The sequence below is a fragment of the Berghia stephanieae genome, chromosome 3, assembly GCF_034508935.2.
Source record: "Berghia stephanieae isolate SIO BIC M18660-M18661 chromosome 3, UCSD_Bste_1.3, whole genome shotgun sequence".
NCBI lineage: Eukaryota > Metazoa > Mollusca > Gastropoda > Nudibranchia > Aeolidiidae > Berghia > Berghia stephanieae.
Window position 1 is genome coordinate 2,099,893 of NC_088362.1, and position 27,604 is coordinate 2,127,496.

The 27,604-nt window shown below is 33.4% G+C and overlaps 2 protein-coding genes across 15 annotated transcripts in view; one reads left to right on the forward strand and one right to left on the reverse strand.

Moving 5' to 3' along the window:
- The window catches only part of LOC144967010 (GATOR complex protein Iml1-like), a 79,500-nt gene extending 52,242 nt beyond the window's left edge, over positions 1 to 27,258 (reverse strand). For 2 of the 14 annotated variants that reach the window (XM_078903753.1, XM_078903748.1), the window contains exons 1-19: positions 27,060 to 27,245; positions 26,220 to 26,347; positions 24,810 to 24,897; positions 20,466 to 20,515; positions 19,714 to 19,799; positions 17,542 to 17,625; positions 16,391 to 16,440; positions 15,889 to 15,958; positions 14,770 to 14,910; positions 14,181 to 14,250; positions 12,594 to 12,666; positions 11,409 to 11,602; positions 9,100 to 9,234; positions 7,934 to 7,995; positions 6,792 to 6,865; positions 5,343 to 5,415; positions 3,628 to 3,667; positions 2,253 to 2,367; positions 1,048 to 1,283 (exon numbers count right to left, since the gene is read on the reverse strand). In XM_078903753.1, coding sequence (XP_078759879.1) covers positions 1,048 to 1,283; positions 2,253 to 2,367; positions 3,628 to 3,667; positions 5,343 to 5,415; positions 6,792 to 6,865; positions 7,934 to 7,995; positions 9,100 to 9,234; positions 11,409 to 11,602; positions 12,594 to 12,666; positions 14,181 to 14,250; positions 14,770 to 14,910; positions 15,889 to 15,958; positions 16,391 to 16,440; positions 17,542 to 17,625; positions 19,714 to 19,799; positions 20,466 to 20,515; positions 24,810 to 24,897; positions 26,220 to 26,274 — 1,696 coding nt within the window. In that variant the 5' untranslated portion in view covers positions 26,275 to 26,347; positions 27,060 to 27,245. Of the gene's footprint in view, positions 1 to 1,047; positions 1,284 to 2,252; positions 2,368 to 3,627; positions 3,668 to 5,342; positions 5,416 to 6,791; positions 6,866 to 7,933; positions 7,996 to 9,099; positions 9,235 to 11,408; positions 11,603 to 12,593; positions 12,667 to 14,180; positions 14,251 to 14,769; positions 14,911 to 15,888; positions 15,959 to 16,390; positions 16,441 to 17,541; positions 17,626 to 19,713; positions 19,800 to 20,465; positions 20,516 to 24,809; positions 24,898 to 26,219; positions 26,348 to 26,984 lie in introns of all 14 variants that reach the window. The other 12 variants (XM_078903752.1, XM_078903751.1, XM_078903750.1 and 9 more) reach the window with 12 other exon arrangements.
- On the forward strand, positions 21,405 to 24,435 carry LOC144966871 (zinc finger BED domain-containing protein 5-like). Its single transcript, XM_078903576.1, has 2 exons — positions 21,405 to 21,461; positions 22,721 to 24,435. The coding sequence occupies exons 1-2, from the start codon at positions 21,405 to 21,407 to the stop codon at positions 24,338 to 24,340; spliced, it is 1,677 nt and encodes a 558-aa protein (XP_078759702.1). The 3' UTR covers positions 24,341 to 24,435.
- Positions 27,259 to 27,604: the final 346 nt, after the last annotated feature.

Below are 27,604 nucleotides of genomic sequence, written 5' to 3' on the forward strand. Positions count from 1 at the left end.
ATAAATAACACAGTCAGAGCTAAGTTTGTTTTATGAGCTTTTCGTTTTACTTTTCAAAGGACTGAACAAGGTTGATGGATCAATTTTTGACCAAAACTGGTAAGTCGGTAATTCTGATACTAGTCAGATGATTTATAGGTTTGAATGAATCCTCTATAATGAAAATAAAATATGAAAAGATTCTGCATACTCGGTTACAAAGCATTCATTAAAATCTTTTCCCGTGTTTAGTTTCAGGCAAAAGCTTTACAATTTCATTGATTCATTGCAATAACACTTTTTTTTTTTCAACTTTAAAAAGTGAGCAGCACAACATTTGACATGTGTAAAGCTTGTTTCTCAAACCAATCAAATACTCGTAAAAACGAATGTATGTGTCACGTTCAAAGGAGATAAAGAGATTGGTTGTGACAAGCGATGATGTGATTTGTTATGAATTTACAGAATCCAAGAGGAATCAACGAAAAGGACTGATTTTGACACAAACCATTGTTATGTTATAAGTAAATCGGCTAGCATTATGTTTTCTCCTCTCAGTTTTGAAACAGGATCAATGGCTTTCCACGAGAAATCCACTTTCTCCCTGTTTTTCTGGTATTTCTCCACACTTGTATTTATAATTGAGCTATATATAGCGCAATATCCACTAAATGTGCTCAAAGCGCTTTACAAAGGGTCCCTGGTCAGCAGCAACATTTAACATGTAGGACAGGACATGACACCTGTTAGGCGATATTACAATTTTTCGGACAAAGACAACACTGTTAACGGCCAGGTACTCATTTTACACCTGAGTATGGTGAGAGAATGTGAGTATAGAGCCTTCTCCAAGGACTCAACTATGTGCCGAGTGCGAGGCTCGAACCCTGGACCTTCCGATCTGAAAGCGAGTGTCATACCACTAGACCACATAGCCGCACCAGCTAGCATTATATTTTCTCCTCTCTGGAAAATGTCTACCAGTTTTGAAACAGGATCAATGTCTTTCCACGAGAAATCCACTTTCTCCCTGTTTTTCTGGCATTTCTCCACAATTGTATTTCTTACCAGGCTTGGAGGAAATGCCCAAAGAAGAGGACAAATCATCCTGAGAGCCCTTGGTGCACGGGATGGTGATTGCAGGGGACATGTTTCGAGGAGCCTGGTCCTTGTATTCATTCAGATAGTCTAAGACATTGTCTGAAATCTGACGACGTCGCATCCTTCCCCTCCTTTTTGCCTCAAGAATTGACTCTGGCACATTTGATCTTTGATGGAGATTTGAAACATGCTGTCGGTGAGACCTGGAAATGATAACAAGAATTATTTGTTTGCCTTTCTTACAACAAATCCATTACAAAAGAATTTGTTTGTTATCGTTTAAATGACAAACAAATACCAAGGGTGACAAATTATTTTAGAAAAACCAAACTAAAACAAAACAACAATATTATTATTATTATTATTATTATTATTATTATTATTATTATTATTATTATTATTATTATTATTATTATTTTCATTATTATTATTATTATTATTATTATTATTATTATTATTATTATTATTATTATTATGTATGTAGTAGTAGTAGTAGTAGTAGTAGTAGTAGTAGTAGTGTAGTAGTAGTAGTAGTAGTAGTAGTAGTAGTAGTAGTGGTAGTAGTAATAGTAGTAGTAGTAGTATATTGTTATTATGCTATTATCATTATTATCATTATATTGTTTTTATGATAACTATTAATATATATAATAATTATTACAATTCTTATTATTATATTGTTTTTATGATAACTATTATTATTATTATGATAACTATTATTTTTATCATGATAACTATTAATTATTATAATATTATTACAATCATTTTTTAAATTATTTATTATTGTTATTATATTATTATTATTATTATTATTATTATTATTATTATTTATTATTATTATTATTATTATTATTATTATTATTATTATTATATTATTATTATTATTATTATTATTATTATTATTATTATATTATTATTATTATTATTATTATTATTATTATTATTATTATTATTATTATTATTATTATTATTATTATTATTATTATCATTATTATTATTATTATCATTATCAAAATCAAGTACTAAAGACTGTCCTTGTTGATGTGATATCAACTTGAACCAAACATGTAAGCAGGATCTATATTTTTCGAAAACAAAAAAAAATAAATTAATGAACAAAACAGTATGCAAAAAAACATAATTCATTCGATATCTTTAACTTGATAACGTACATGGTCATAGTCCTTGGAATGGTTCCTGCTGGCAACTTGAACACTTGGCTGTCATGCTCATCATAATCGACAAACGGCAGATTGGTGTCCGGGTAATCTTGATGGGGAAGCAGGCCTAGATAATAATAATAATAATAATAATAATAATAATAATAATAATAATAATAATAATAATAATAATTAATAATGATAATGATAATGTATAATAATAATAATAATAATAATAATAATAATAATAATAATAATAATAATAATAATTAATAATAATATAATGGTATAGATTTATGGTGCGCCAAACATCCCTTCTTCAGGAGGGCTCTGGGCGCATAACATAGATGAAGCCCTAACACTGTACATGAACAACGCTAATTATACACATAATCAAAAGAAAGCCTGTCGGAATAATAATAATAATAGATCCATGAAACAATTTTCAGGATTTAATTAAGTAACCACACACACAAAATTATTTTTTTTAATTTAACTTTTTTTTTTTTTTTTTTAAATTTTAAAAAACACTTATTTCAGCTCTCACTTTCTTAAAAATAAAAATTGTGATAAATAAAATAATGATCAGTTGGTGACAGAATTTTTTATTTCTACTGGATGGTTTGCCTCGGATCTGTGGAAATCCGCGATTTTTGTGTCACAGGAGGAATTTCCTCCTATAAAAAAAAACATTTTCCTCAATCAAATTTTCTGGCTTTGAGAGATGTGATCTGTGGTGGAACATACTGGTGCTGTTTCCCCACTATCTAGAAGATAGCTAGAGTAGATTATCGTCTCAATGGCTCTAAAAATGGGGGTTAGTGAAGTAAACATGTGGCGTAAAGAAAACCATTCATAACTTTCCTCCTTTTTCCCTTTTTGTCACCATCAGCACTGTCTACTGGTTATTCGGAATACATGGCTGTTAATTGAAATGATTTCAAACCTTAAGAACGTTGTAAGATTTTTTTTTTTTTTGTTCAATAAATCAACAATATAAATATCCCTAATGCATGGTTGCTAGTATCAAAGTATTGAAAAACATGCAGAATTTTCTGACCACTCAAAAATTCCTGGACACAAATTACAATGTTTAAATACTAAATGCACTAACCAATTTCGCTCAATGATTTGAAGGTGGTGGTGGATGTGGTAATGGAAGTGATGATCGTGTGGTGGGTAAAATGCAACGCAGAGAAGTAAACTAAATTTGGCCATTTAGAAGTAAAATACTCGAGTGATGATGTGGAAGTGATGATAATGATGTGTTGGTGATTGTAGTAAAGGTGGTACATAGTGATGACGATAGTGTGATTGTGATATTTGTTGTGGTGATGAATGTTTTAGTAAACAGTAATTACTGTAAGCTGCCAACTTATTTACTCACGTTTCTTTTCAGGTTTTGGGCCGTCCTCAAGTAGCTTAAGCTGTTAAAAAGAATAAGTGAATGACAATAAGAACATTTCAATTTTGAATCTTTTTAATCGTGAAGGTAAGAATCATACTGACATATTAAAAGGAGTCTTGGGAATCTGCAAAGTATAATAATAATCACGTTTCTTATAATAATGATAATATAATAATAATAATAATAATAATAATAATAATAATAATAATAATAATAATAATAATAATAATAATAATAATAATAATAATAATAATAATATCATCATCTTAGTGTCAAATGTCAAAAATAAATTATGACTATTGACAACATTATCATTATTATCACCATCATCCTCCTTTCCTCCTTCTTCCTCTATTTGTTGTTGTTGTTTGTTTGTTGTCTTAGTATATATATTTATATATTATTATTATATAGTAGTATGTAGTAGTAGTAGTAGTTAGTAGTAGTAGTAGTAGTAGTAGTGTAGTAGTAGTAGTAGTAGTAGTAGTAGTAGTAGTAGTAGTAGTAGTAGTAAGTAGTAGTAGTAGTAGTAGTAGTAGTAGTAGTAGTAGTAGTAGTGTAGTGTAGTAGTAGTGTAGTAGTAGTAGTAGTAGTAGTAGTAGTAGTTGTAGTAGTAGTAGTAGTAGTAGTAGTAGTAGTAGTAGTAGTAGTAGTAGTAGTAGTAGTAGTAGTAGTAGTAGTAGTAGTATAGTAGTAGTAGTGTAGAGAGTAGTGTTAGTGTATTAGTAGTAGTAGTAGTAGTAGTAGTAGTAGTGTAGTAGTAGTAGTAGTAGTAGTAGTAGTAGTAGTAGTAGTAGTTGTAGTAGTAGTAGTAGTAGTAGTAGTAGTAGTAGAGTATAGTAGTAGTGTAGTAGTAGTAGTAGTAGTAGTAGTAGTAGTAGTATAGTAGTAGTAGTAGTAGTAGTAGTAGTAGTATTGTGTAGTAGTGTAGTAGTAGTAGTATGTAGTAGTAGTAGTAGTAGTAGTAGTAGTAGTAGTAGTAGTATGTAGTAGTTAGTAGTAGTAGTAGTATAGTAGTAGTAGTAGTTAGTAGTATAGTATGTATAGTATATATTATTATTATTTATATTATTATTATATATTATTATTATTATTATTATATTATTATTATTATTATTATTATATTATTATTATTATTATTATTTTATATATTATTATTATTATTATTATTATTATTATTATTATTATTATTGTTATTATTATCTTATAATTATAATTATCATCAACGTTCTTATTATCAATATCATTATAATTATTATTTTCAAAATGATTACTAATATCATCATCATCATCTATTATTACTAGTTCATCATCATATCATTATTATTATATTTTATTATTATTATTATTATTATTATTATTATTATTATTATTATTATTATTATTATTATTATTATTATTATTATTATTATTATTATTATATTATTATTATATTATTATTATTATTATTATTATTATTATTATTATTAATTTATTATTATTATTATTATTATTATTATTATTATTTTATTATTATTATTATATATTATTATTATTTTATTATTATTATTATTATTATTATTATTATTATTATTATTATTATTATTAATATTATTATTATTATTACTATTATCATCAATAGTATTATTTTTATTATCATTATCGCGGCTATAGAGAGGATGAAATTTGAAGTAACTCAACAAATCAATAAATACCAAAGCAAGTGGTGGTTCAATCTGTGGTACAAACGACGACTTGTGGTGTTCCATTTTCTTGGACATGTAGAAACTGTAAAAATATAAATAAAGTAGAATATTTTTCATTTGATTTTAAACCCAAACAATGTCTTGAAAATCTTTAAAAATCCAAAGAAAGATGAACACTATGGCCATTATACCTATAGATAGTTCGAAGTTGACGTCACTCAGGTCTTTGTTATTGTTTTTTGCCAACCGCGTTCATGAGTAATTCTCACTAAACTATATTAATCAGACTATAAACGTTCATGGTTACATACAGTTTTGTGTGTTGGTCCGTTATACTTCCGGATGGCAATGTTTTGAGCTTCTTAGCCAAGCGCATACTATCTATAGTACACCCTGGGAACTTATTTACCATCTTTTTTTTTAAACTTGAAAACTTGAGCTATAGCACAATATCCACTAAACTAGCTCAAAGAGCCTGAGACCAACAGCAACACGAAACCTATACATCCAGACATGATGCCTATTAGCAATATTACAAGTTTTTTTTCCCCCACAGAGACAATACTGTTAACAGCCAGGTACTAATTTTACACCCGAGTACAGTGGGAGAATGTAGGTAAAGAGCCTTTACCAAGGACTCAACTATGCGCCGAGCAAGGCTCAAACCAAAGAGCTGCTGATCCGAAGGCGGTTGTCATACCACAAGGAGGCAGCGTGGCTCAGTGGTACGGTCTTTGCTTCCTACCCAAAAGGTACCGAGTTCAATCACCTGCTGTTTCGCTGTGTGGCCTTGAGCAAGTCACCTTGCCATAGCTCACTTCGCGGCGCTGCTCTGCGGCTGAAGCCTGGGTTATTCCAGTCTTCCATTGGAATAGACCCGAGAGACAAATTTCCGCTATGTGATGAATAAAGAGAAATTTAATTTTAATTATTTTTTTTTAAGACCACATAGCCACACAACAATGGTTTTTTTTCACTTTTTAATTTTTATCACATTAAACTAAAATATAATTCTCATAACATCTTTATGCACTTATGATAGGATTTTGAAGCCCTAATGGTTTCAAAAAGTGTCCATTGCATTTCAAAAGTGATTTTTCCCGGGGTTTTCCAGGTTCCACTTTTTTTTTTTTTTGCGGCTATGTGGTCTAATGGTATGACACTCGCTTTCGGATCGGAAGGTCCTGTGTTCGAGCCTCGCGCTCGGCGCATAGTTGAGTCCTTGGAAAAAGGCTCTTTACTCACATTCTCTCACCGTACTCAGGTGTAAAATGAGTACCTGGCCGTTAACAGCGTTGTCTTTGTCCGAAAAATTGTAACATCGCCTAACAGGCGTCGTGTCCCGTCCTACATGTTAAATGTTGCTGTTGACCAGGGACCCCTTGTAAAGCGCTTTGAGCACATTTAGTGGATATTGCGCTATATAAAGCTCAATTTTTAAATTTTTTTTTGACAGACCTGTGATTAATCCAATGAGGGATGCTGTAATCATCTCCAACCTCTATGGACTTTGGGCAGCTTTTGCTGTGAAACTGTTGGTAATATGGAAAGCACCCAGTTGAAAGGAAATTATAGAAAAGTGGTATTGAAATCTATTAGTATTAGGAACGACAAATCAAAAACAAAGACATGTCTAATGTAATAAATTTCTTGTTTGTTTTTAAGCAAGTAGATTACACCGTCATATCAGGCCTTTGAGACAATACAGAAAATTCCATAATTAATTATTTACTAATCATTTATCAATTATTAACTTTACACGGTGGTGTCAAATCAATAGTGTGAATTTGAATGTAAAGAAATCGAATTAAGAAATATTTAATCTTCAAATAACATACCCAACACATAAAGACACAGTCTTATTTAAAGACTCCAATATCAACAAGAACTCAAATAACAGGAGGATCTTTTAGCCTCAAAAGACATTGAACTACGGAGGGAATGAGAAAAAATTAGCAGAGGTTCCGAGTGGATGATTCAGAAGTCAAATGCCCACAAGTTAAGCCAGTCAGTCCAAAAAGACTCACAGTGTGACTGGCACTTCAACGACGTTACAGTAATGAACTTGACCTTGTTTGTTTTGTTTTTAAGGGTTTTACGGCGCTTGCAACACATTAAGGTCATATCAACGCCAGTAAAAAGGAGGAAAATGAGTAAGTAAAAAGTTCTAGAATTACAATTAAAGCATCCAAGAATAAGGCAGATAAAGGGGAATTGGTTCGAATAGGGAAAAGAAGTAGATTCCAAGAGCACACTATCAAAGTACTTAGCTTGAGATCACCTGAAAGTCTCGTCCAGACACAAGCACAGGTCCCCACTAAGAGGAATACAATAAAATGTTTACAAATCATATATAATACATAAAACATAATACAGTGCATAACAGAGAGATGATTTACAAGGAAAAAATATCATCTCCCAAAACTAACTATACCACATTTGACTGTTTCCCTCCAGCCAGGGCCAGGACAAAACCAAGTAATCTCATTCCAAGACAAAGACAGAAAGCATGTTGGAAAACAGATATAAGGGGATAGAAGACACAGTATGTACCTCCCTGCCCACTATGGGAGGTCAGGAACCCCACCCAGGAACTTTACCTTGAATAAAGGAGCAGCATGCAGCGGTTTCTCTCCCATACAGACCAAATCACTACCAATACCTGGAGGTCAATGAAAGAAGAAAAAAAATATTATCAAAAAGCCAGTATGAATATTTTCTTTTTTTTTAAATTGGCAATATGGTTGCAAAAATGAAGTTTGATTGAAGAACAAATATAAAAAAAAAAAAAGAGAGAGAAAATTTACTAAAAGTTGAATAAACTAACCAATTATAATATAGAATACAAATGAATAGGGCTCTAACAATTCTTTACGTGTTTCATCACTTCTTGTTTACATAAGAAATAAACAGGGTCATTATGGTCTTTTGATCATTCATTTCTTTCATGTATGTTATTTTGCATGATCAGTTTTCATTTTGTTTTGTTTTTTTTTCAATTTTATTATATGACTTGAAATAGAGGTCCAAAAAACTTGAATGGTAAAAAATTTTATTTTTAAATAGAGCTTTTATATAGGGCAATATCCACTAAACGTGCTTAAAGCGCTTTACAAGGGGTCCATGGCAAACAGCAACAATTAACATGTAGGACAGGACATGACGCCTGTAGGCGATATTACAATTTTTTTCGGACAAAGACAACGCTGTTAACGGCCAGGTACTCTTTTACACCTGAGTACAGTGAGAGAATGTGAGTAAAGAGCCTTCTCCAAGTACTCAACTATGCGCCGAGTGCAAGGCTCGAACCCAGGACCTTCTGATCCGAAAGTGAGTGTCATACCACTAGACCGCATAGCCGCACATGGTACGTCGTAATGCCAAAACAACATAAACATAAGTTTCATATCTGGTTGGACTCAGGCTTGTTTTTCTGACCACTTTCTCCATGCAGCAGGGAGTTTAATTAAAAAGCTGTCGTGTAAGATCTGATGGCAACAAGTAGACTACGATTGACGATTGGCCAGTGTCCTGTTCAAAAGGCAATGACCAATGATTCTGTAAGCAAAATGGACTTATGTTACTGACCGACTGCATCTTCTTCTTCAAGTACCATGTCTGTGCCAGACATCGGTGATCATGGTACGCCATTCATCTCTCTGATCAGATAACCTCAGAAAACTAATATTACTACATCAAAATAAATTAATTAATTAATTAATTTCAATCTCAAACTCAAAACTGTCACAAAGTTTGGCATACTTACCACAGTCAATGGTCCTTTGCTTTGTAATATTGGCTAGTTGTCTGTCCACCTCAAACACACCAGGCCCAGGTGTGATCACCACGGAGACTTTCCCGGTCCGATCAAAGTTTCTGTCTACATAGTACTTCTCAAATACTATGAGAAAAAAATAGTATTAAAAAACAAGGAATAGCATAAAAGTAAATACAGTAAGGAATAATATATAAATCAAAATACAGTAAGGAATAATATATAAATCAAAATACAGTAAGGAATAATATAAATCAAAATACAGTAAGGAATAATATATAAATCAAAATACAGTAAGGAATAATATATAAATCAAAATACAGTAAGGAATAATATATAAATCAAAATACAGTAAGGAATAATATATAAATCAAAATACAGTAAGGAATAATATATAAATCAAAATACAGTAAGGAATAATAATATAAATTCAAAATACATAAGAATAATAAATCAAACAGTAGAAAATTATAATCAATACACTACTCAAGGTTAATCAACATTTAAGAATAGGCTAAATTTCATGGTTTAGAGGTAAAAATCATGAACAAATGGATTGTTTTAGACCTTGCTCTTCCTTTATTCGTGCAAATAATTTAATTTTAATACTATTTTTAAAATAGTTTATCAAATGTTACATAAATCATTGTCTTCATCTATCAAAGTGTATCCTACATAAATGCTGTAGTGGGTGATGGAGGTGGGTGGGACAGTGTCTGATTTTAGTTGGTATACGTTTCTAATTTCGTGTGCCCCCCACATTTAAGTACAACAGACTTGATAACAACCCCCAAGGCTGTACAATGTCTTATTCCTCCGCCGAACAAATTAAGCATTCAGTGAAAGGCACAATGGTATAATAACACTGTAAGTAACACAGTGAATATAGTTTGATATACATAGGGTTTAAAAGTTACTGAATGATATCAATCCTGCTAAAGCTTACTTTTCAGAAAAAAAAATCCTGCAACTTCCAATAAGAGGAAAAAACAGAAGTGCGGTTAATTATATTATTATACAGTTGCCGGTTTTTTTCATTTTCGAATTCCGGCCAGACAAAAAAAAAAACGGCGAGACCTCTTTTTCAAAAATAAAAATCCGGCCATGCCGGATTTTTTTGGAGAACTTTCACCATAGTTTGAATAATGAAAGTAAACAATCAAAGGTTTAACAAGTTACTGAAATGTATCAAATCCATGCTGAAAATTTACTTTTTTCACAAACTCACCTCGTCTAAAATTTATCTAAATTATTTCATTAAAAAATACTTAAGAATTCCAGATATATTTGTATAAAAATCCACTTGTGAAATTAAAAAAATGCTCACAAAATAGCTAGTAAAATAGAGCAGAAGGCATATATTTAACCATCTAGCCATCTGTCAATCGATCTATCTACCTATCCATTTATTTATCAATCCATCCATCCATCTATCCATCTATTTATCTATCTAACAATTTACATGACAATCTATTTATCTATCTAAGAATTTTAAACCTGTATGACATCATTCTGATGTATTCCAAACACTTCTCGTCATCACCATCTGTTTTATAAGATATTGATTTTTCAAATGTATTGTGTGCATAACTGATAATTAAAACAAGCCCCAACCATTTTGCTAATATTTCATGTTGGTCTCGATATAATAGGATTCAATAGTCTGATGTCACGCAGCCCGTCAACGGCGGCCATCTTGGTTCTAAACAAAGAAAATCATTACTTTTTATTCTTCATGCTGGCTAGAACTTTTCATATGCCTTGTGATCAGAATGTGTAAAAGTCAAAACATGATCAAATGTATGTTTTTTTTCCCTCTGGATACGCTTTTATGCTCGTCTGAGAAATATTTTATACTGGCGTCCGGCATTGTTCCGATAGTTTAGAGCCAGTGTTACAAAGTTACCATGCGTCATTAGGAAGGAAGTGACGGTACGACTGTTGAAGAGTATTGCTAACTTAGATAACATGAAAAAAAAAAAAAGGGTTGCACTCTGTATGGATAGCCTAAGAGCATTTTCCAACATACTTCAACCATGCATTGTAAAATCAAAGTAAATTTGAAAGTATAAATTACCATGTCATCACTACAGTAAATGATATAAAATTTTGTAGAGCCTGTTTTTGTTTTTAATTGTTTTATTATTGTCTTTCTTTTCTTTTTTCTCTCCATTAAAAAAAAAATTTTTACCATTCATAATTTGACAGTTCTCCTCGTATATTACTTCAATTTGAGGAAATAAGAAATGGCATTCTCACCGAGGGATTGTGCATCATAAAAAATCTTTTTAACCACTCACAATTTAAAGACATATTGAGCGTCTCCAAAACATTTCCTTGTGATGAAAGTGAGTTGAAGGCTCTAGGCATCTTCCATCCCTGCTGGCCGTGTTCATGATAGTGGAGCACCGTCTGTTGATAACTACTGAACAGTGTGCGAAGTTGGCGTAATATCAACGACCACTCTTCATAGCGTTCATTCTGAACAACAATCCTATTCAACAAAAATTTTTAAAAATTAAAAGATGAAAAAAGAACTGCATTATTATGAATTTATCGCAATTTAACGATTCATTTCTCTTTTCATCACATCCAATAAAAATACTTTGCATTGTCTCGAGTATTAATGATGGATAAATGAAGAAAATGTACATTCCCAGACATGCCAAATTGAAAACTTTAAATTTTGTCATTTTTATGTCAATTTTTAGTAATTTGACAAAGAAATTTGTAATTTCTGAAATTCTGTACGAACAACCACAATATTATTATCATTATTATAGTAGTAATAGTAGTAGTAGTTGTTCTTCTTATCATTATTATTATTATAGTAGTCGTAGTAGTATAGTAGTAGTAGTTGTTGTTGTTCTTCTTCTTCTTATCATTATTATTATTATTATTAAGTATTACTAAGAATTAAAAATTCGTAATTGTATTTGCCATGAAATTTGTCTAAAATTCGTAAAATTACGAAAAATTCGTAAGATTCGGCATGTATGCAGTCCATTGCAAAGACAAAAAATGCCAGCCAAGAATTGTAATATTACTGAGTATCGAGCTGAGAAAGAAATTATAAATGGTTGAGCAAAAGAAAGATATTTTTTTAAATTGAAATATAGTAGAAAAAATAAATAAATAAAAAATAGAGCTTTTATGTTGCACAATATCCACTAAATGTGCTCAAAGCGCTTTACAAGGGGTCCCTGGTCAACAGCAACATTTAACATGTAGGACGGGACATGCCGCCTATAAGGCGATATTACAATTTTTCGGACAAAAACAACGCTGTTAACGGCCAGGTACTCATTTTACACCTGAGTACGGTGAGAGAATGTGAGTAAAAGAGTCTTTTCCAAGGACTCAATTATGCGTCGAGTGCAAGGCTCGAACCCAGGACCTTCCGATCCGAAAGCGAGCGCCATACCACTAGACCACATAGCCGCACATAGAAAGGGGTGGCTAAGGAATTCAATCATGAAACAAACCTGTAGAAATCCTCATAGATCCTTCCCATGGCATCCACACTAAGGCATTCTCGGACGGATGGAGGGAAATCATCTAAAAAGATATGTACAATTTTTTAAAAATTTTTTACAAATTTTGAGTACAAAGACTGAAGCTGTTTATTTTTGTTTTCAATTCCTCATATTTCCAAAATATATATCATACGATTCACATCATTTTTTATTTTTTATTTAAATCAAAAGATTAACTCACTCAACCCTAACACCGACTATATCCGTAGTATACCCAGGTTACAGCCTATTTGTTAAATTTTTATGAGACTAATGATAGGCGTAGTATCAAAGATAATGTTTAATAGTTTTTACATGTTAATGATAGTTGAATAAAACGAAGTACATGCTTATTTTTAATACATTTTTTTCAAATTTTGAAAAGTAGCAAAAACCTCTAGGATTGATTGAGTTAACACTGAATGAATAGACATCTATCAGCAGACTTCAGAATTATATCAAAAGCTTTGGGCTGAGTTCCTCAAAAATGAAAACAATTTTTTTTTAAAAGAACCGCATTAAATAATGTCTGACTTTATCCTGTGCCTTCTCATGTTATTTGAGTTTTGTGAGCAAAATAGGAATTGCTAAGTTTGCTACAAATATATCAATTAGTGATTTCATGATATAAAATTTGCTACAAATATATGAATTCATGATATAAAAGTTTGCTACAAATATGTTAATTCATGATTTAAAGTTTGTTATAAACATATTATTTCATGATATAAAGTTTGCTACAAATATGTTAATTCATGATTTAAAGTTTGCTACAAACATATTAATTCATGATATAAAAGTTTGCTACAAATATATGAATTCAGATATAAAAGTTTGCTACAAATATATTATTTCATGACTTAAAGTTTGCTACAAATATATGAATTCATGTTATAAAAGTTAGCTACAAATATATGAATTCATGATATAAAAGTTTGCTACAAATATATGAATTCATGATTTAATGTTTGCTACAAATATATGAATTCATGATATAAAAGTTGCTACAAATATATTAATTCATGATATAAAAGTTTGCTACAAATATATGAATTCAGATATAAAAGTTTGCTACAAATATATTATTTCATGACTTAAAGTTTGCTACAAATATATGAATTCATGTTATAAAAGTTTGCTACAAATATATGAATTCATGATATAAAAGTTTGCTACAAATATATGAATTCATGTTATAAAAGTTTGCTACAAATATATGAATTCATGATATAAAAGTTTGCTACAAATATATGAATTCATGATTTAATGTTTGCTACAAATATATGAATTCATGTTATAAAAGTTTGCTACAAATATATGAATTCATGATATAAAAGTTTGCTACAAATATATGAATTCATGATATAAAAGTTTGCTACAAATATATGAATTCATGATTTAATGTTTGCTACAAATATATGAATTCATGATATAAAAGTTTGCTACAAATATATGAATTCATGATATAAAGTTTGCTACAAATATATCATTCATAATTTGACAGTTCTTGTCTTGTATATTACTTCAATTTGAGGAAATAAGAAATGGGATTCTCACCGAGGGATTGTGCATCGTAAAATGTACGAGAGAACAAGACAATTGTGACGTCATGAAGACTCGCTTGGTCCTGGCACAAAACCAAAAAGATGAATCAATAAATCAAGGAATCGAACAATAAATAAATACATACACAAATCTTTTTGACAACTTCAAATTTTAAATAAATATTTAAAAATTGAGATTTATATAAAATTGAGCTTTACATAGCACAATATCCACTAAATGCGCTTTACAAGGGGTCCCTGGTCAACAGCAACATTGTAGGACGGGACATGACGCCTGTTAGGCGATATTACAATTTTTCGGACACAGACAACGCTGTTAATGGCCAGGTACTCATTTTAAACCTGAGTACGGTGAGAGAATGTGAGTAAAGAGAGTTCTTCAAGGACTCAACTATGCGCCGAGCGCGAGGCTCGAACCCTGGACCTTTCCATCCGAAAGCGTGTGTCATACCACAAGACCACATAGCCGCACGTAGAAGGGAGTTTCCACATTGAAGCCTTGTAAGAAATAAATATACAGAGCCAAAACTGAAGCAATTAATCTACCAATTGCAGAACTCTATCATCAGCAATATTCTCACCTTCCATCTGTCAAATAGTTCAGTGAGAAATCCATTGACAGCCTTCTCGAAATACAAATCTCCGTACAAATCAAAGTCCCACATTTCAGCACTCATTTGAATAAAAATCTGAAAGACAGCTGTCGGGGAGCGAAACACGATCTGAAAAATATAAACAGGCATATTTATCTATTCCTTAATTGTGAAACTTATCTTTTTTTAAATTCATATAGTTTTTTGTGTATTTTTTTTTTCTTTAATATCTGCAGACCTGCCAACCCTTCACATCCAAAAGTGGAATCAGGACGCCTGAAAATAGGAATTTGAGACAAAAAAAGGGAATTTCATCTCTTTCAACCCCCCCCCCCCCCCCCACACACACACACCCCCCCCCCCCCCACACACACACACTTTTCTTTGCTCTTTTTTATTCTTACCTTTATCATCAGTTTTATAAATCGGAATAGTACAAAATGGAAGAGTGAAAATAAGAATGATTCCGCCAAAAGCGAAAGGATTGGCAGGTATGTATCTGGCAAGAACCACGAGGGTGAGTCCAAAAGTAATGGGACAAATCTCCTACTGAGTTCATTTCTATTTCATGTGGCGTCATATTTGACTGAATTGAACTTACACATGTATTCTTTAAACCAAAAGTTTAACATTTTAATTCTGTCAAATTTTGAAAAAGTTATGGCTGTTCAAAATGGCTGCCCTACGAATGTCCATCAGCTAAGGATCCCCGCGAGGCCCAGGGAAAAAAAAAAATCACGACCAAAGACAGAGAGCAATATGGAAAAGTAAAACATATGGGGGGGAATAGAAGATAGAGGAAGTGACCTCCTTTCCACCACGGGAGGTCAGAAAACCCCACCCAGTGTGTGAGGCCTTGAGTAAGTCATCTCACCCAAACTCGTTTTGCATCCTGCACTGTATCGAATGCTTGAACTGTTTCACTTGGAATAGAATAGACACAAAGGAAAAATCGTGCTTTGGGATGAATAAAGGAAATGTTATCCCCTCATGTCACGGGAGGTAAAAAAAAATCGAACCCTGTCTGCAAAGGGTTGTTATCCATATATTAATAGCAACTCACACAGTGTTCAATGAGAAAAGTTTTGGATCAACATAAACTATTACCTTAGTATCAGGAGTAATAAAGCCACTTGTAACATTTTCACCTCTGGCCCATAATTCATTCACACTGATTCTGAAAATTGAAAAATTGAAGAAAAAAAAATGAAAAGAAAAAAAGAAAAGAAAGAAAAAAGAAGAAGAAAACGAGAAAGAAAAGAAAATTTACAATACACCTTGCCGTGGACAAAAGCAAGTAGATAGGATTCATTTAAAGTTGTCCTTCAAATCCCTCATTTAATTAATATCAATATCAGAAAATAGGAATTTTCGTTTCTCTTGTTAAATCCTTTTGAATCTAATATTTTTGAATCTCAGCCCACTGATTCATGTGTTCTAAAACTGCATCATTGTAAAAATATATGAGGTGCATTAATAACAAAAGATTATCAAATTGTCAACAAAAATTAGGATCTAAAAAAATGAAATGTTGCAAGATACACATGAGATGCTACGCCATAATTCTAATATAGTGTCATTCAGTTCAAGATAAAGCCAGAACACTAACCTCATTTCAGAGTATTCTATTATCTTTTTAATAAACACGCATGTGTTTGTCTGAAATATAAAAAACATAAAACACAATGATTACATTAAAAGGTATGTACAACCCATCATTTATTGATAGCACACTCAACTCACAAGCAATGCAAACCAGAGAAAAGTCAAGGTATTTTTCCTATCCCTGAGTTCATTCAGCGGAGATAAGATTGTTGACATAAAATAGAACTTTATATAGCGCAATATCCACTAAATGTGCTCAAAGCGCTTTACAAGGTGTCCCTGGTCAATAGCAACATTGAACATGTAGGACGAGACATGACGCCTGTTAGGCGATATTACAATTTTTCGGACAAAGACAACGCTGTTAACGACCAGGACTCATTTTTCACCTGAGTACTTCGCGTGAGAAGATGAGATAAAGAGCACTTTATATAGGACTCAACTAATGCGCCGAGCGCTAGAGTGTACCCGGAATCCTTGATACGGAACAGACGTGTACATATACAATGACCAAGACCGCTTACAAAATATTTTACACCAGAGTACCGTGAGAGAATGTGAGTAGAGAGCCTTTTCCAAGGACTCAACTATGCGCCGAGCACGAGGCTCGAACCCAGGACCTTCTGATCCGAAAGCGAGTGTCATACCACTAGACCACATAGCCGCACATACAGTTGGATCTGACACAGAGTAGAGCAATTTGCGATAAACTAGGATCTTGATCCAGGATAAACTCCACTCTATGGAGCTTAGGGCTTGATTGACCACATAAAACTCGAAATATCTTCCAAGTGACATTCTCACAAATGACATGCTGACAAGAATATTATCAATTGTTGTTTTTCCTGGAACTACTTGGTTGAACGTAATTTATATGACTAAAATTTACAAAGGTGCAAAACAAAATTATTTTCAAATCATATGAATACTACATTAAGATTAAGGGAGAAAAAAAATCACTTTGAAAATTCAGATTGTCATGATGTATATCTAATTGAAAAGTGTCTGCTCTAAATCATTTACTTTAAAAAATGTTCAGTACCTTATTTCGGTGGCATTTTCTTCATTAATTCATCAAACTTAATTAAATAAAAATTCGTCTGCGTCAGAGAGGCAGCATAGATGAAAATTCAACGCCATTCTGTAAAGACATACCAATGTTTTCATCAGTCTCCACATATCACTGCGTCCGTAATATTGCTCTTTGATAATGAGTTCAACAAGATCAAGATGGACATTCTGGAAAATAAGAGAGTACTATCAAATCACGAGAGTAAAAAAAAAATAGCCCTAGCCAGTTTATTGGGATGGTCTTGATTCCCGACAAATCATCCCAATTAAGAGGCGGCCATGAAATTGACCTTTTTTTCAGATTTACCATAGTCTACTCTGCAGTAATCTGCCTCTCACAATGAGAGACAAATCTAACTACACAAAACAAATAATGAATATGCCACTTAAAACAGTTGCATATGTAAGCAATGGATTAGAAGCTTTATATTGCTCAATTACACAAACTAAACGACTTACAAGGGTACATGAAAAACACTCTGATGGACAAAAGTGACTGTAGGGATGTTGAGAATTTTTAGCCCATTTACTGCACTGTAAACCCATACTTTTAGAGCAATTGAGATGTAGATAATTGATACTTAAGTACTTTTCGAGAGTTGAAACTGCACGTGGTCAACACATCAACCTTCATTCCTAGCGAATGTTCGAGAAATAGCCAATTTACAAAGGAGTAAGAATGCTTCTCTACTCAAATCTCGGATTCCGGGAATCAAAAAACATCAGGATCTGAAAATTCTATTGTTCACATCTCTTGGATGACTATGACGAACGGTTCCACCACACTCCCAATTGGCCATTGCGATAGACACCAGCAAAACAAGGGATACAGATATATTCTATTGTTCCACACCTCTGTGATGAAGGGTATCACAGCACAAGCACACCCAGTGGAAAGTCCCGCTAGACTTATTTTATGAACCGTTGTTTTAAAAAATTCAAGACAATGAAAAAGCTTTTTTATTTGGACAGTCATTGAAAAATCCCGCTAGACTTATTTGCATTTTATGAACCATCGTTTTAAACTCTCTCTTCAAGTACCAAGTCTGTGCCAGACATCGGTGATCATGATACGCCATCCATCCCTCTGATCAGATAACCTCAGAAAACTAATATTACTCTTCTCTTTCTTTGTCACCCAGCTGTTCAAACTATTCAAATACGTTTTTCTTGGTCTACCTTTACTCTTTTTACCTTCTATCTTTCCTGTGAGAGCAAGATTTTCAATACATTTATGTCGATTTAGGTGCCCTAAAAATTGCATTTGTCTTTTTCTTATTGTACGAATCAATAACCTTATAGTTTCAGCTTGCTCTAATACTTCTTCATTAGTTTTCTTCTCTGTCCATGAGATTCTTAACATCCTTCTAAGAAACCACATTTCTGCTGCCTCCAGTTTCTTCCTAATGTCTTCTGTAATTGTCCAGCTTTCGCAGCCATATAATAATACTGACCATACGTAGGCCTTCGTTTTAAACAATTGAAGATAATGAAAAAGCTCTTTTATGGGGAAGGTAGTTGAAAAATTTTGTCCCTATCAAGCGGCGGTGTGTCCCAATTAAGTTGCTGGGAATTGAAATTGGCTTTTTATATAGGAAAAATTCTGTTCCCAAGGAATCATCGCAATAAAGCAACTGACCCAAATAAGCGGCATCCCCAATACCAGCTTGGACTGTATATGCAAAGTAAATGATTAGATCCAAACATTATGCTGTTTTTTTTATCATAGTCATAGTCATATCTAAATGCATTTTTATATGGCCAAAAAGAACAAAATGTTTTAAAGCTTAACTTGTTTCTAAAACTTTTCAAAGCTCTCAATTTTATCATTTTCTGGTCATAATAAATGGCGATGTAGTGTTATGTAATAACTATGCTAGCAAGAAGTAAATCTCTCATAATTTAGCTATTTAAAAAAATGTTGTGTGGAATGGAAAATCTATAATCCTTAAAGCAAACATAATAATTATTAATCGAATTAGGTATCCATATTAATAAATAAATTATAACTTTAAAAAGGCCTGGTGAGAATTGCTCAAAGCTATGAAGTCTGAATCATAGGATTTTTTAAAAATAAAGGGGTCACACACAATCTTACACATTGACATCAAAATGAAACGAATCAATTTTCACAGATCATCAGACATTGTCTCTAAAATCAACATTTTGTTGCTTACCAATTTATATTCAACATAAACAATAGTTTAAATAATGGTAGAAAAAAAACCATCACAATCTTCTACACAAAATACATACAATTGGATCAACCTTGTTGACGTGCACATCCTTGAAAGCTTTGAAGGAAAATATGTTAGCAATGCCTTGTTCAATGCTGACAGAATCTGAAAAAGGCCAAGAAAAAAGTATTAAAGACTGACCACCAAACATACCACCACCATTCATCCTCCTCCTCCATTTCCCCTCGTTAAATCCCTTTGAATTTAATCTATATGAGTACACAACATGTTGTGTTGCCAGCACAAAGGGACTAGTGCTGAACTCTGAAACTAACAATCTCGACACTTTCACAAACTCTCATACAATTTCCTACTGAAAATCGACTCTTAATACTTATACTCTATATTTCATCACCGTTTTTATACTCGTACTACTACTACTACTACTACTACATTCTTCTTTATCATCATCTTGTCCATCAAATATATTGACTGACTCAGCATTAGTCAGAATGGGCATAACTGCACTTAAAAATAAAAAGAAACAAAAATAAAAAATAAAAACAAAACATGCAGGCACTTTTCTGATATTGAAAGTTTGTGATTGTAACATTGAAATGATTCCAAGACAAAAATGCAAACAACTATCTAAGAAGCAGGTAATGAGTTATCATTCTGTAAAAAAAATTTAATCAAAAATATGAAAATAAGATAAATGATTAATAATTTTATCTCCTGGCCATTTATGTAAAGGGAAACAGGATAAAAACAACAAAAAAACAAAAAAGTAAGTCCAAAATGTCTACATTTTGAGAACGTTTATTTTTTCACCTTTATGTGGTAAATCTTCGTGCATCTGTTTGACTTGAAGCACTATACGACTGAAATAGATATAAAAATTAGTGGTAAAATGGAAAATAAGTTGTTATTTAGAAAGAGATTTCAAGATATAAAAAGAAGGTATCAGTCCATTTTCAATCAAAATTTGCATAGGAAAGAAAATGTATGAGATTGCAAACACAAATGCACATACACACACAAACAAACGAATACCAAGCACAATATACCCTGAGTAGCCTATAAATGATTGTATTTTGTATTAATTCTACTTGAAATTAAAATGTTTTGTAAATGGCTACAAGTTGGATTAGTTACAAATTGAACTGTGAATATCTAATTACTCTGTGTATCACTTTAATGGTTAAATTACTGAATAATACAATTTTGTAAAACGGTAGATATCGACTCTGAAGCAACTGAAAGCAAGAATTTGTCCAGTTAGACCAGATTTGGAGATGGAACGAGTACTGTTTCTTCAAGAAAATGCCTGTCTATAGACAAGTGGCAGGAAAAGGGAGGTAATTGCATTATTTGTTGGGACAACGCTTTCTCACCCTCCTTATTTTAAATTAAATTATTAAATTAAATTGAGCTTTATATAGCGCAATATCCACTAAATGTGCTCAAAGCGATTTACAAGGGGTCCCTAGTCAACAGAAACATTTAACATGTAGAACGGGACATGACGCCTGTTAGACGAAATTACAATTTTTCGGACAAAGACAACGTTGTTAACGGCCAGGTACTCATTTTACACCTGAGTACGGTGACAGAATGTGAGTATAGAGCCTTTTCCAAGGACTCAACTATGCGCCAAGCGCGAGGCTCGAACCCATGACCTTCTGATCCAAAAGCGAGTGTCATACCACTAGACCACATAGCCGCACATTTTCCACACTTGACGCCTTGGACTTTCACCTTTTTGGTCCAATGAAGGAAGTAATGAGAGGACATTGCTTTGAAGATGAGGAAGAAGCAGAGACAGCAGTGAAAAATTGACTCAAAAATGAGTCAACTCATTTCTACGAGGACGGGATTCATGGCCTTACAAAAAGGTGGATTGTGGCTATCGAGAGAGGCAGAGACTATGTTAACTCTCTCGAGTTCAAATGCATGGAAAATTGAACAAATCTGTTCGATTTTCAATGTGGGTGAACTCGAGAGAGTTAAACAGTAGCATTCTATTCTGCTAATACTAATACCAAGCTTCAATTCGAGGTGTGATTTATGGTATTGATTCAATTTGGTTTAAAGTGATAAGAAGAGTCCCATTACTTTTTGACTCAGCCTAGTAGTGTGCGGCTATGTGGTCTAGTGGTATGACACTCGCTTTCGGATCGGAAGGTCCTGGGCTCGAGCCTCGCGCTCAGCGCATAGTTGAGTCAGACCTGCCAATGGTCCCGGTAAAACCGGGATCATCCCGTTTTTTAAGGTCAAATCCCGCTGTCCCGTGTACGGTTTTAAAGTCCCGATTTATGGATGGATATCGGTACTTGATATATTTTTTTTAACGAATTTTTTATTTTCCGAATCAACGAGCATTTACAAATTTATCGACTATTGATAATGGAATCGATACCGTATCGGTACAATTTTTGTTAATAAATCTTATGCGAATATTGATTCTCGCGATATCGATTATTCCATTTTGATACTATATTTTGAACTGCTCGACTGTCTTCGGAACAGAATATAAATAGCGCCAGAAGTGAATTGAGTCTCATTTTCTTGTCTTGACTTCGCCATTTCACTTCAGTTCCATTTCGGCATTATCACTACTCATTTTCGATTGTGGATTTATATTTAAGTTCTTTTTATTTTTTTGTGGCTTCAATTTCTATTTATATTTAACTATCATGGCACCTCCAGCTAAAAAACCAAAGAACATGTGTAAATTCAGGAGTGATTTCACTATGGAATTTCCATCGATCATTTCGTCGAAAAAGTGAACATCATGCGCATTGCACGGCATGCAAAACGGACTTTCTCATTTCACATGGAGGAAGAAATGATGTGACCAACCATGTTTCAACCAAGAAACATACAGAAGCTGCATCATCTACAAAGTCAGCTCCTATTTCATCATTCTTTTCAAGAAACTCCGAGGAAGATTTGTTTAAAAAGCAGGTCACACGTGCAGAGCTTCTTTTTGTTTTTTTTCTTATTGAACACAATATGCCGTTAGCCATTTCTGACCATGCAGGTCCATTGTTTAAAAATATGTTCCCTGATTCCAAATTGCCCAGTCGTTCACTTGTGCACGGACAAAAGCTACTGCACTGACAAAATCTTTAGCTCAGCATTACTCTGCCAACCTCGTCACTACTCTACAGACACAGCCATTCAGTCTTGCGACAGATGGAAGCCATGATGGAGGGTCTTCACAGATCTACCCTGTTGTTGTGAGATTCTATGACAGAGTCAAAGGAGCTGTCGTGACTCAATTGCTCAGTGTTGTGGAATGTAATGGGAATTCAACTGGGGAGAATATTTTTCTGATGCTTAATAAGGTTCTAACAAAATTCTCTATTCCTTGGAAGAATGTTATTTCATTCTGCAGTGACAATGCTTCAGTGATGATGGGGATTCATAAAGGTGTTGTGAAGTTCATCAAGGATCTTCAACCAGGAGTATATGTGAATGGTTGTGCATGCCATCTACTTCACCTTGCAGCCAAAGCTGGAAGTAAAGAATTACGGAAAGACATTGAAGGTACTTTGATTGACATATATTATTTCTTAGATAAAAGCACCAAGAGACAAAAGGAATTCAGGAGATTTCAGATCGACTGTGGTGTTAATCTGCATAAGATTTTAAAGCACGGAGCGACCCGTTGGCTCTCACTGCATACCTGTGTTTCTCACCTAATTGAACAATGGGAACCGCTTAAACTTTACTTTACTGCAGAATTTAATGCATTGAGCGATTCACAACAAAAAAGCAGTAAAAATGACAGGATCAGAAGAGTTAATAGATTTTTCACCAGTCCAACATCTCGTCTCTATTGCCTCTTTCTGCGGGATGCCTTGCCACTGTTCACATCATGCAACCTTGCTTTTCAACAGGACTCTCCTCAAATCCATGTAATGATGCAACGTCTTCATGACCTGTTCACAGAGCTATTAATTCGATTTGTGAAGACATCAGCAATTGAAAGTGAGTCAAACATTTTTCAGATTGAGCACTGGCTTCGAAAAAATCAAGTACCGAGGGAGGAACTGAAAATTGGCAGTGATGCTAGGGCTTATTTGTGTACTCTTAAGGCAGAGAAGAATATAGATAAGTCGGATGAAGATGAGTTTGTTAAAGATGTCAGAAATTTCTATAGCTCTTCTTTAAAATACATTGTCTCTAAATTTCCTTTAGACAACGACGTTTTGAAGCATGCTCAGTTGCTAAACATTAGAGAAAAATCTAAAATTCCTGAGGCTAGTGTTTCTTTTCTAAATGATAAGTTTGGAATCGTGCCTCCAGAACACACAGATCAATTGTTGTGCGAATTTGCAAAATTCAGGATAACAAAGTTTGATGAGGATGTAACAGAGGAGAAAACAGTGGACAGACAGTGGCATGGTATCAGCCAGCTAGAGACCATGGACAGGGAGCAGAAATTTCCATTACTATGTAAATTGGCTGAGGCTGTACTTTCAATCCCCCACTCAAATGCAGACAGTGAGCGAATTTTTTCAATGGTTCGCAAAAACCATACTGAGTTTAGGTCAGCAATGTCAACAGAGACTCTCTCATCATTGATGGTGATGAAAACTCAACTGCTTGCTCAAGACTGGAAGTGTTTCTCTGTCGGCTTGGAGGATACACTCTTGAAAAAGATCAGGAGTGCTACCTCTGATTCCCTGCAGAAATAATGCTGCATCTGTGATGCAGCTTGTAAATATATACATAGGATTCTTCGTATTTTGGTGAGTATAAATTATGTATTTTGCTGTAAAAGGTAGTTTTTTCGGTTTGAAAATTAAAATCCCAGTTTTGCCTGTAAAATCCCAGTTTTTGGCCTCACAGGTCCCAGGTTTGCTGGTGAGAAGGTTGGCAGGTCTGTTGAGTCCTTGGAAAAGGCTCTTTACACACTTTCTCTCACCGTACTCGGGTGTAAAATGAGTACCTGGCCGTTAACAGCGTTGTCTTTGTTCAAAAATTTGTAATATCGCCTAACAGGCGGCATGTCCCGTCCTACATGTTCAATGTTGCTGTTGACCAGGGACCCCTTGTAAAGTGCTTTGAGCACATTTAGTGGATATTGTGCTATATAAAGCTCAATTTTAGAATTTTAGTGTAGTAGAGTACCACAAAACAAAATGATCAATCACATATTCTTACTTTCCATCCGTTTCAGAAGTGTACAGCTCCACAATATCCCCAGCTTTTACATCAGGAAAGTCTTTAGGTGAGAGAAGAACTTCTTGATCTATAAAAGAAAAAATAACTGTTTGCAATAATCCACATGAGCCCTGGTTAAATCATAATCTCTTTCCCGGGGAATAGAACAGAACAGAACATAAATCGGCTATGTGGTCTAGTGGTATGACACTCGATTTCGGATCGGAAGGTCCTTGGAAAAGGCTCTTTACTCACCGTACTCAGTTGTAAAATGAGTACCTGGCCATTAACAGCATTGACTTTGTCCGAAAAATTGTAATATCGCCTAACAAGCGTCATAGCCCGTCCTACATATTAAATATTGCTGTTGACCAAGGACCCCTTGTAAAGCGCTTTGAGCACATTTAATGGATACTGCGCTATATAAAGCTCAATTTTTATTTTTTTTAATTTTAATATTTAAATTTAAAAAATCGCTTTCCAGGGGAATAGAACAGAACAGAACAGACATTATATTGCTTAGTAGAGGGGAACTAAAAGTATAGAAGGGTAAAAGGACACAAAAAGTATATGCCACTTCACTTCAATAATATCAATAAGATAATTGGCCCAAAGTACAGCAGGTTCAAATCGTTTCCTGTAAAATATTGGATTTAAAATTGTAAAATTGAGCTTTATAATTGCGCAATATACTCTAATGTGCTCAAAAAGCTTTACAAGGGGTCCCTGGTCAACAGCAACATTTAACGTGTAGGACCGGACATGCCGCCTGTTAGGCGATATTACAATTTTTCGGACAAAGACAATGCTGTTAACGACCAGGTACTCATTTTACACCTGAGTACGGTGAGAAAATGTGATTAAAGAGCCTTTTCCAAGGACTCAACTATGCACCGAGCGCAAGGCTCGAACCCAGGACCTTCTGATCCGAATGCGAGTGTCATACGACTAGACCACATAGCCACACATTTAAAAGGGAAAAAATAAACAGATTTATGATTTTTACATACTACCGGAAAGGACACTTTGCATTCATTAAAAACTATGATATGACATAGTCTCTTCTGAAGACCCACTAATTGTAATTATATTCAAGTTCTGAAGTCATTTTCTATTTGGTCAACAAATTATAGGGGCCAAGACATGATACCAGTCAACAAATAAAAGCTTTTTGATGTTGCTTAGATTTTGTTTTATGTATGCATGCTTATTATGTATCATGTAGTGTCGTGAATTTTAATTGTTGTTTTTAAACATTTTTATTTTTATTATGTAAAGCGCCGCAGAGCACGATTAAAGTGGATGTTTAGACGCTATATAAATTCATTATTTACTATTACTATTTACTTTTTGATTTATGTTCAAAAACAAACAACATATCAATTATAACATAAATCTAGATCTACTCACGTTTACTGGACTTGTTGTGTACACATAATTTGTACGTTTTCATTGTCGTCTTCATTTTCAATCAGCTTCAGCCTAGAGTGGTTTTATAAAAGCAGTCAAAACATGTCTTCAATATTGGTCAGCTTTTGCTGGAATAGTTATCAAATGAAATTTTGAATTTATGAATGCATATGATGAGCCATAACATATATTAGTTTTTTTTAAAGACATGACTTATACTTTGTTATTAATTTGGCCCTGGAAAAAAACACCCTGAATTTGGCCAACTTCTTATATATCTTTGGATTTCAATCTACACCCAGTTTCTTCTTACACCCATAATTAATGATGAATTAAAATGATCATGACAGTAGTGACAGCCTACAGAAATGGCCACTATATAAATATAAACACACAACAATTTAAAATACAAAGATAGAAGTAGAAGGGTAGAGTTTTTTTCTTAAATATCTTAAAGATAGTTAGGTCTTCCAAAAGCTCCTACATCCCCAGTATTCTTCTTTTTTTCTTTTTTAACCTAGATAGTAGTAGGGGGTTTGGGAGGGGGGAGAACTTGTTTTTTAATGAATGTTCTGGCAGGGGGTTTGGGAGGGGGGAGACACGCCCTAATTAATGGGGCCAATTTTGTGTAGAAAAAATGCATTTCAGAAACTAACAACCCACTAACTAAAGAATATAAAATGAATAGACCGTCTAAGTCTGTGGACTATGACTATGACCATGCCATAACTAAATGTAATAATATCTTATCTATCGTTACATTACTTTTTTTTTTTTTAATGAAACTCTCTTGGCTCCCCTATAAGAATCTCAAGTTCTCTTCTAATTTACCACAATAACCTTCATGTTTTATGAGTCATTCGTGGTCATCGCGTATTTTTAATTCAGCAGTTTGCTTGTCATTCCAAATTATCATTTATGCATCGAAATAAGAAAAATCTCTGCATTTATGTTTTTGTTTACAAACATCGTGATCTGTGGCCTGGAGTGACTGGAGTGAAACAGTATGCAGTGTTGCCAGGTGCCTTTGCAAAAAGGAAAAATCCCGACAACTTTATGCCAGAAATCCGCCAACTTTATCCTACTTCACCTGCAACATAATTTGCCCAAAATCCACATTTGATTAAAAACATTTATAACTAACTATAGTGTATTGTCTCAGAATAAAAATTATGAAACTAAACGCGGCTCACCTATTTACTCTTGTTTCCTTTTTAAAGGTATGAAGATTCGGAGTTTCGATTTTGTTTGAGCGGGAGTTAGTGGCTGTCATTATTCCCAGACGCCTGTCTGGGGATAATAAAAATTTGTTATCCCCAGACACCTATGTGAGGATAATATCCCCAGACGCATGTAGCAAGTGGGCAGAAAGATTTTATGCAAAA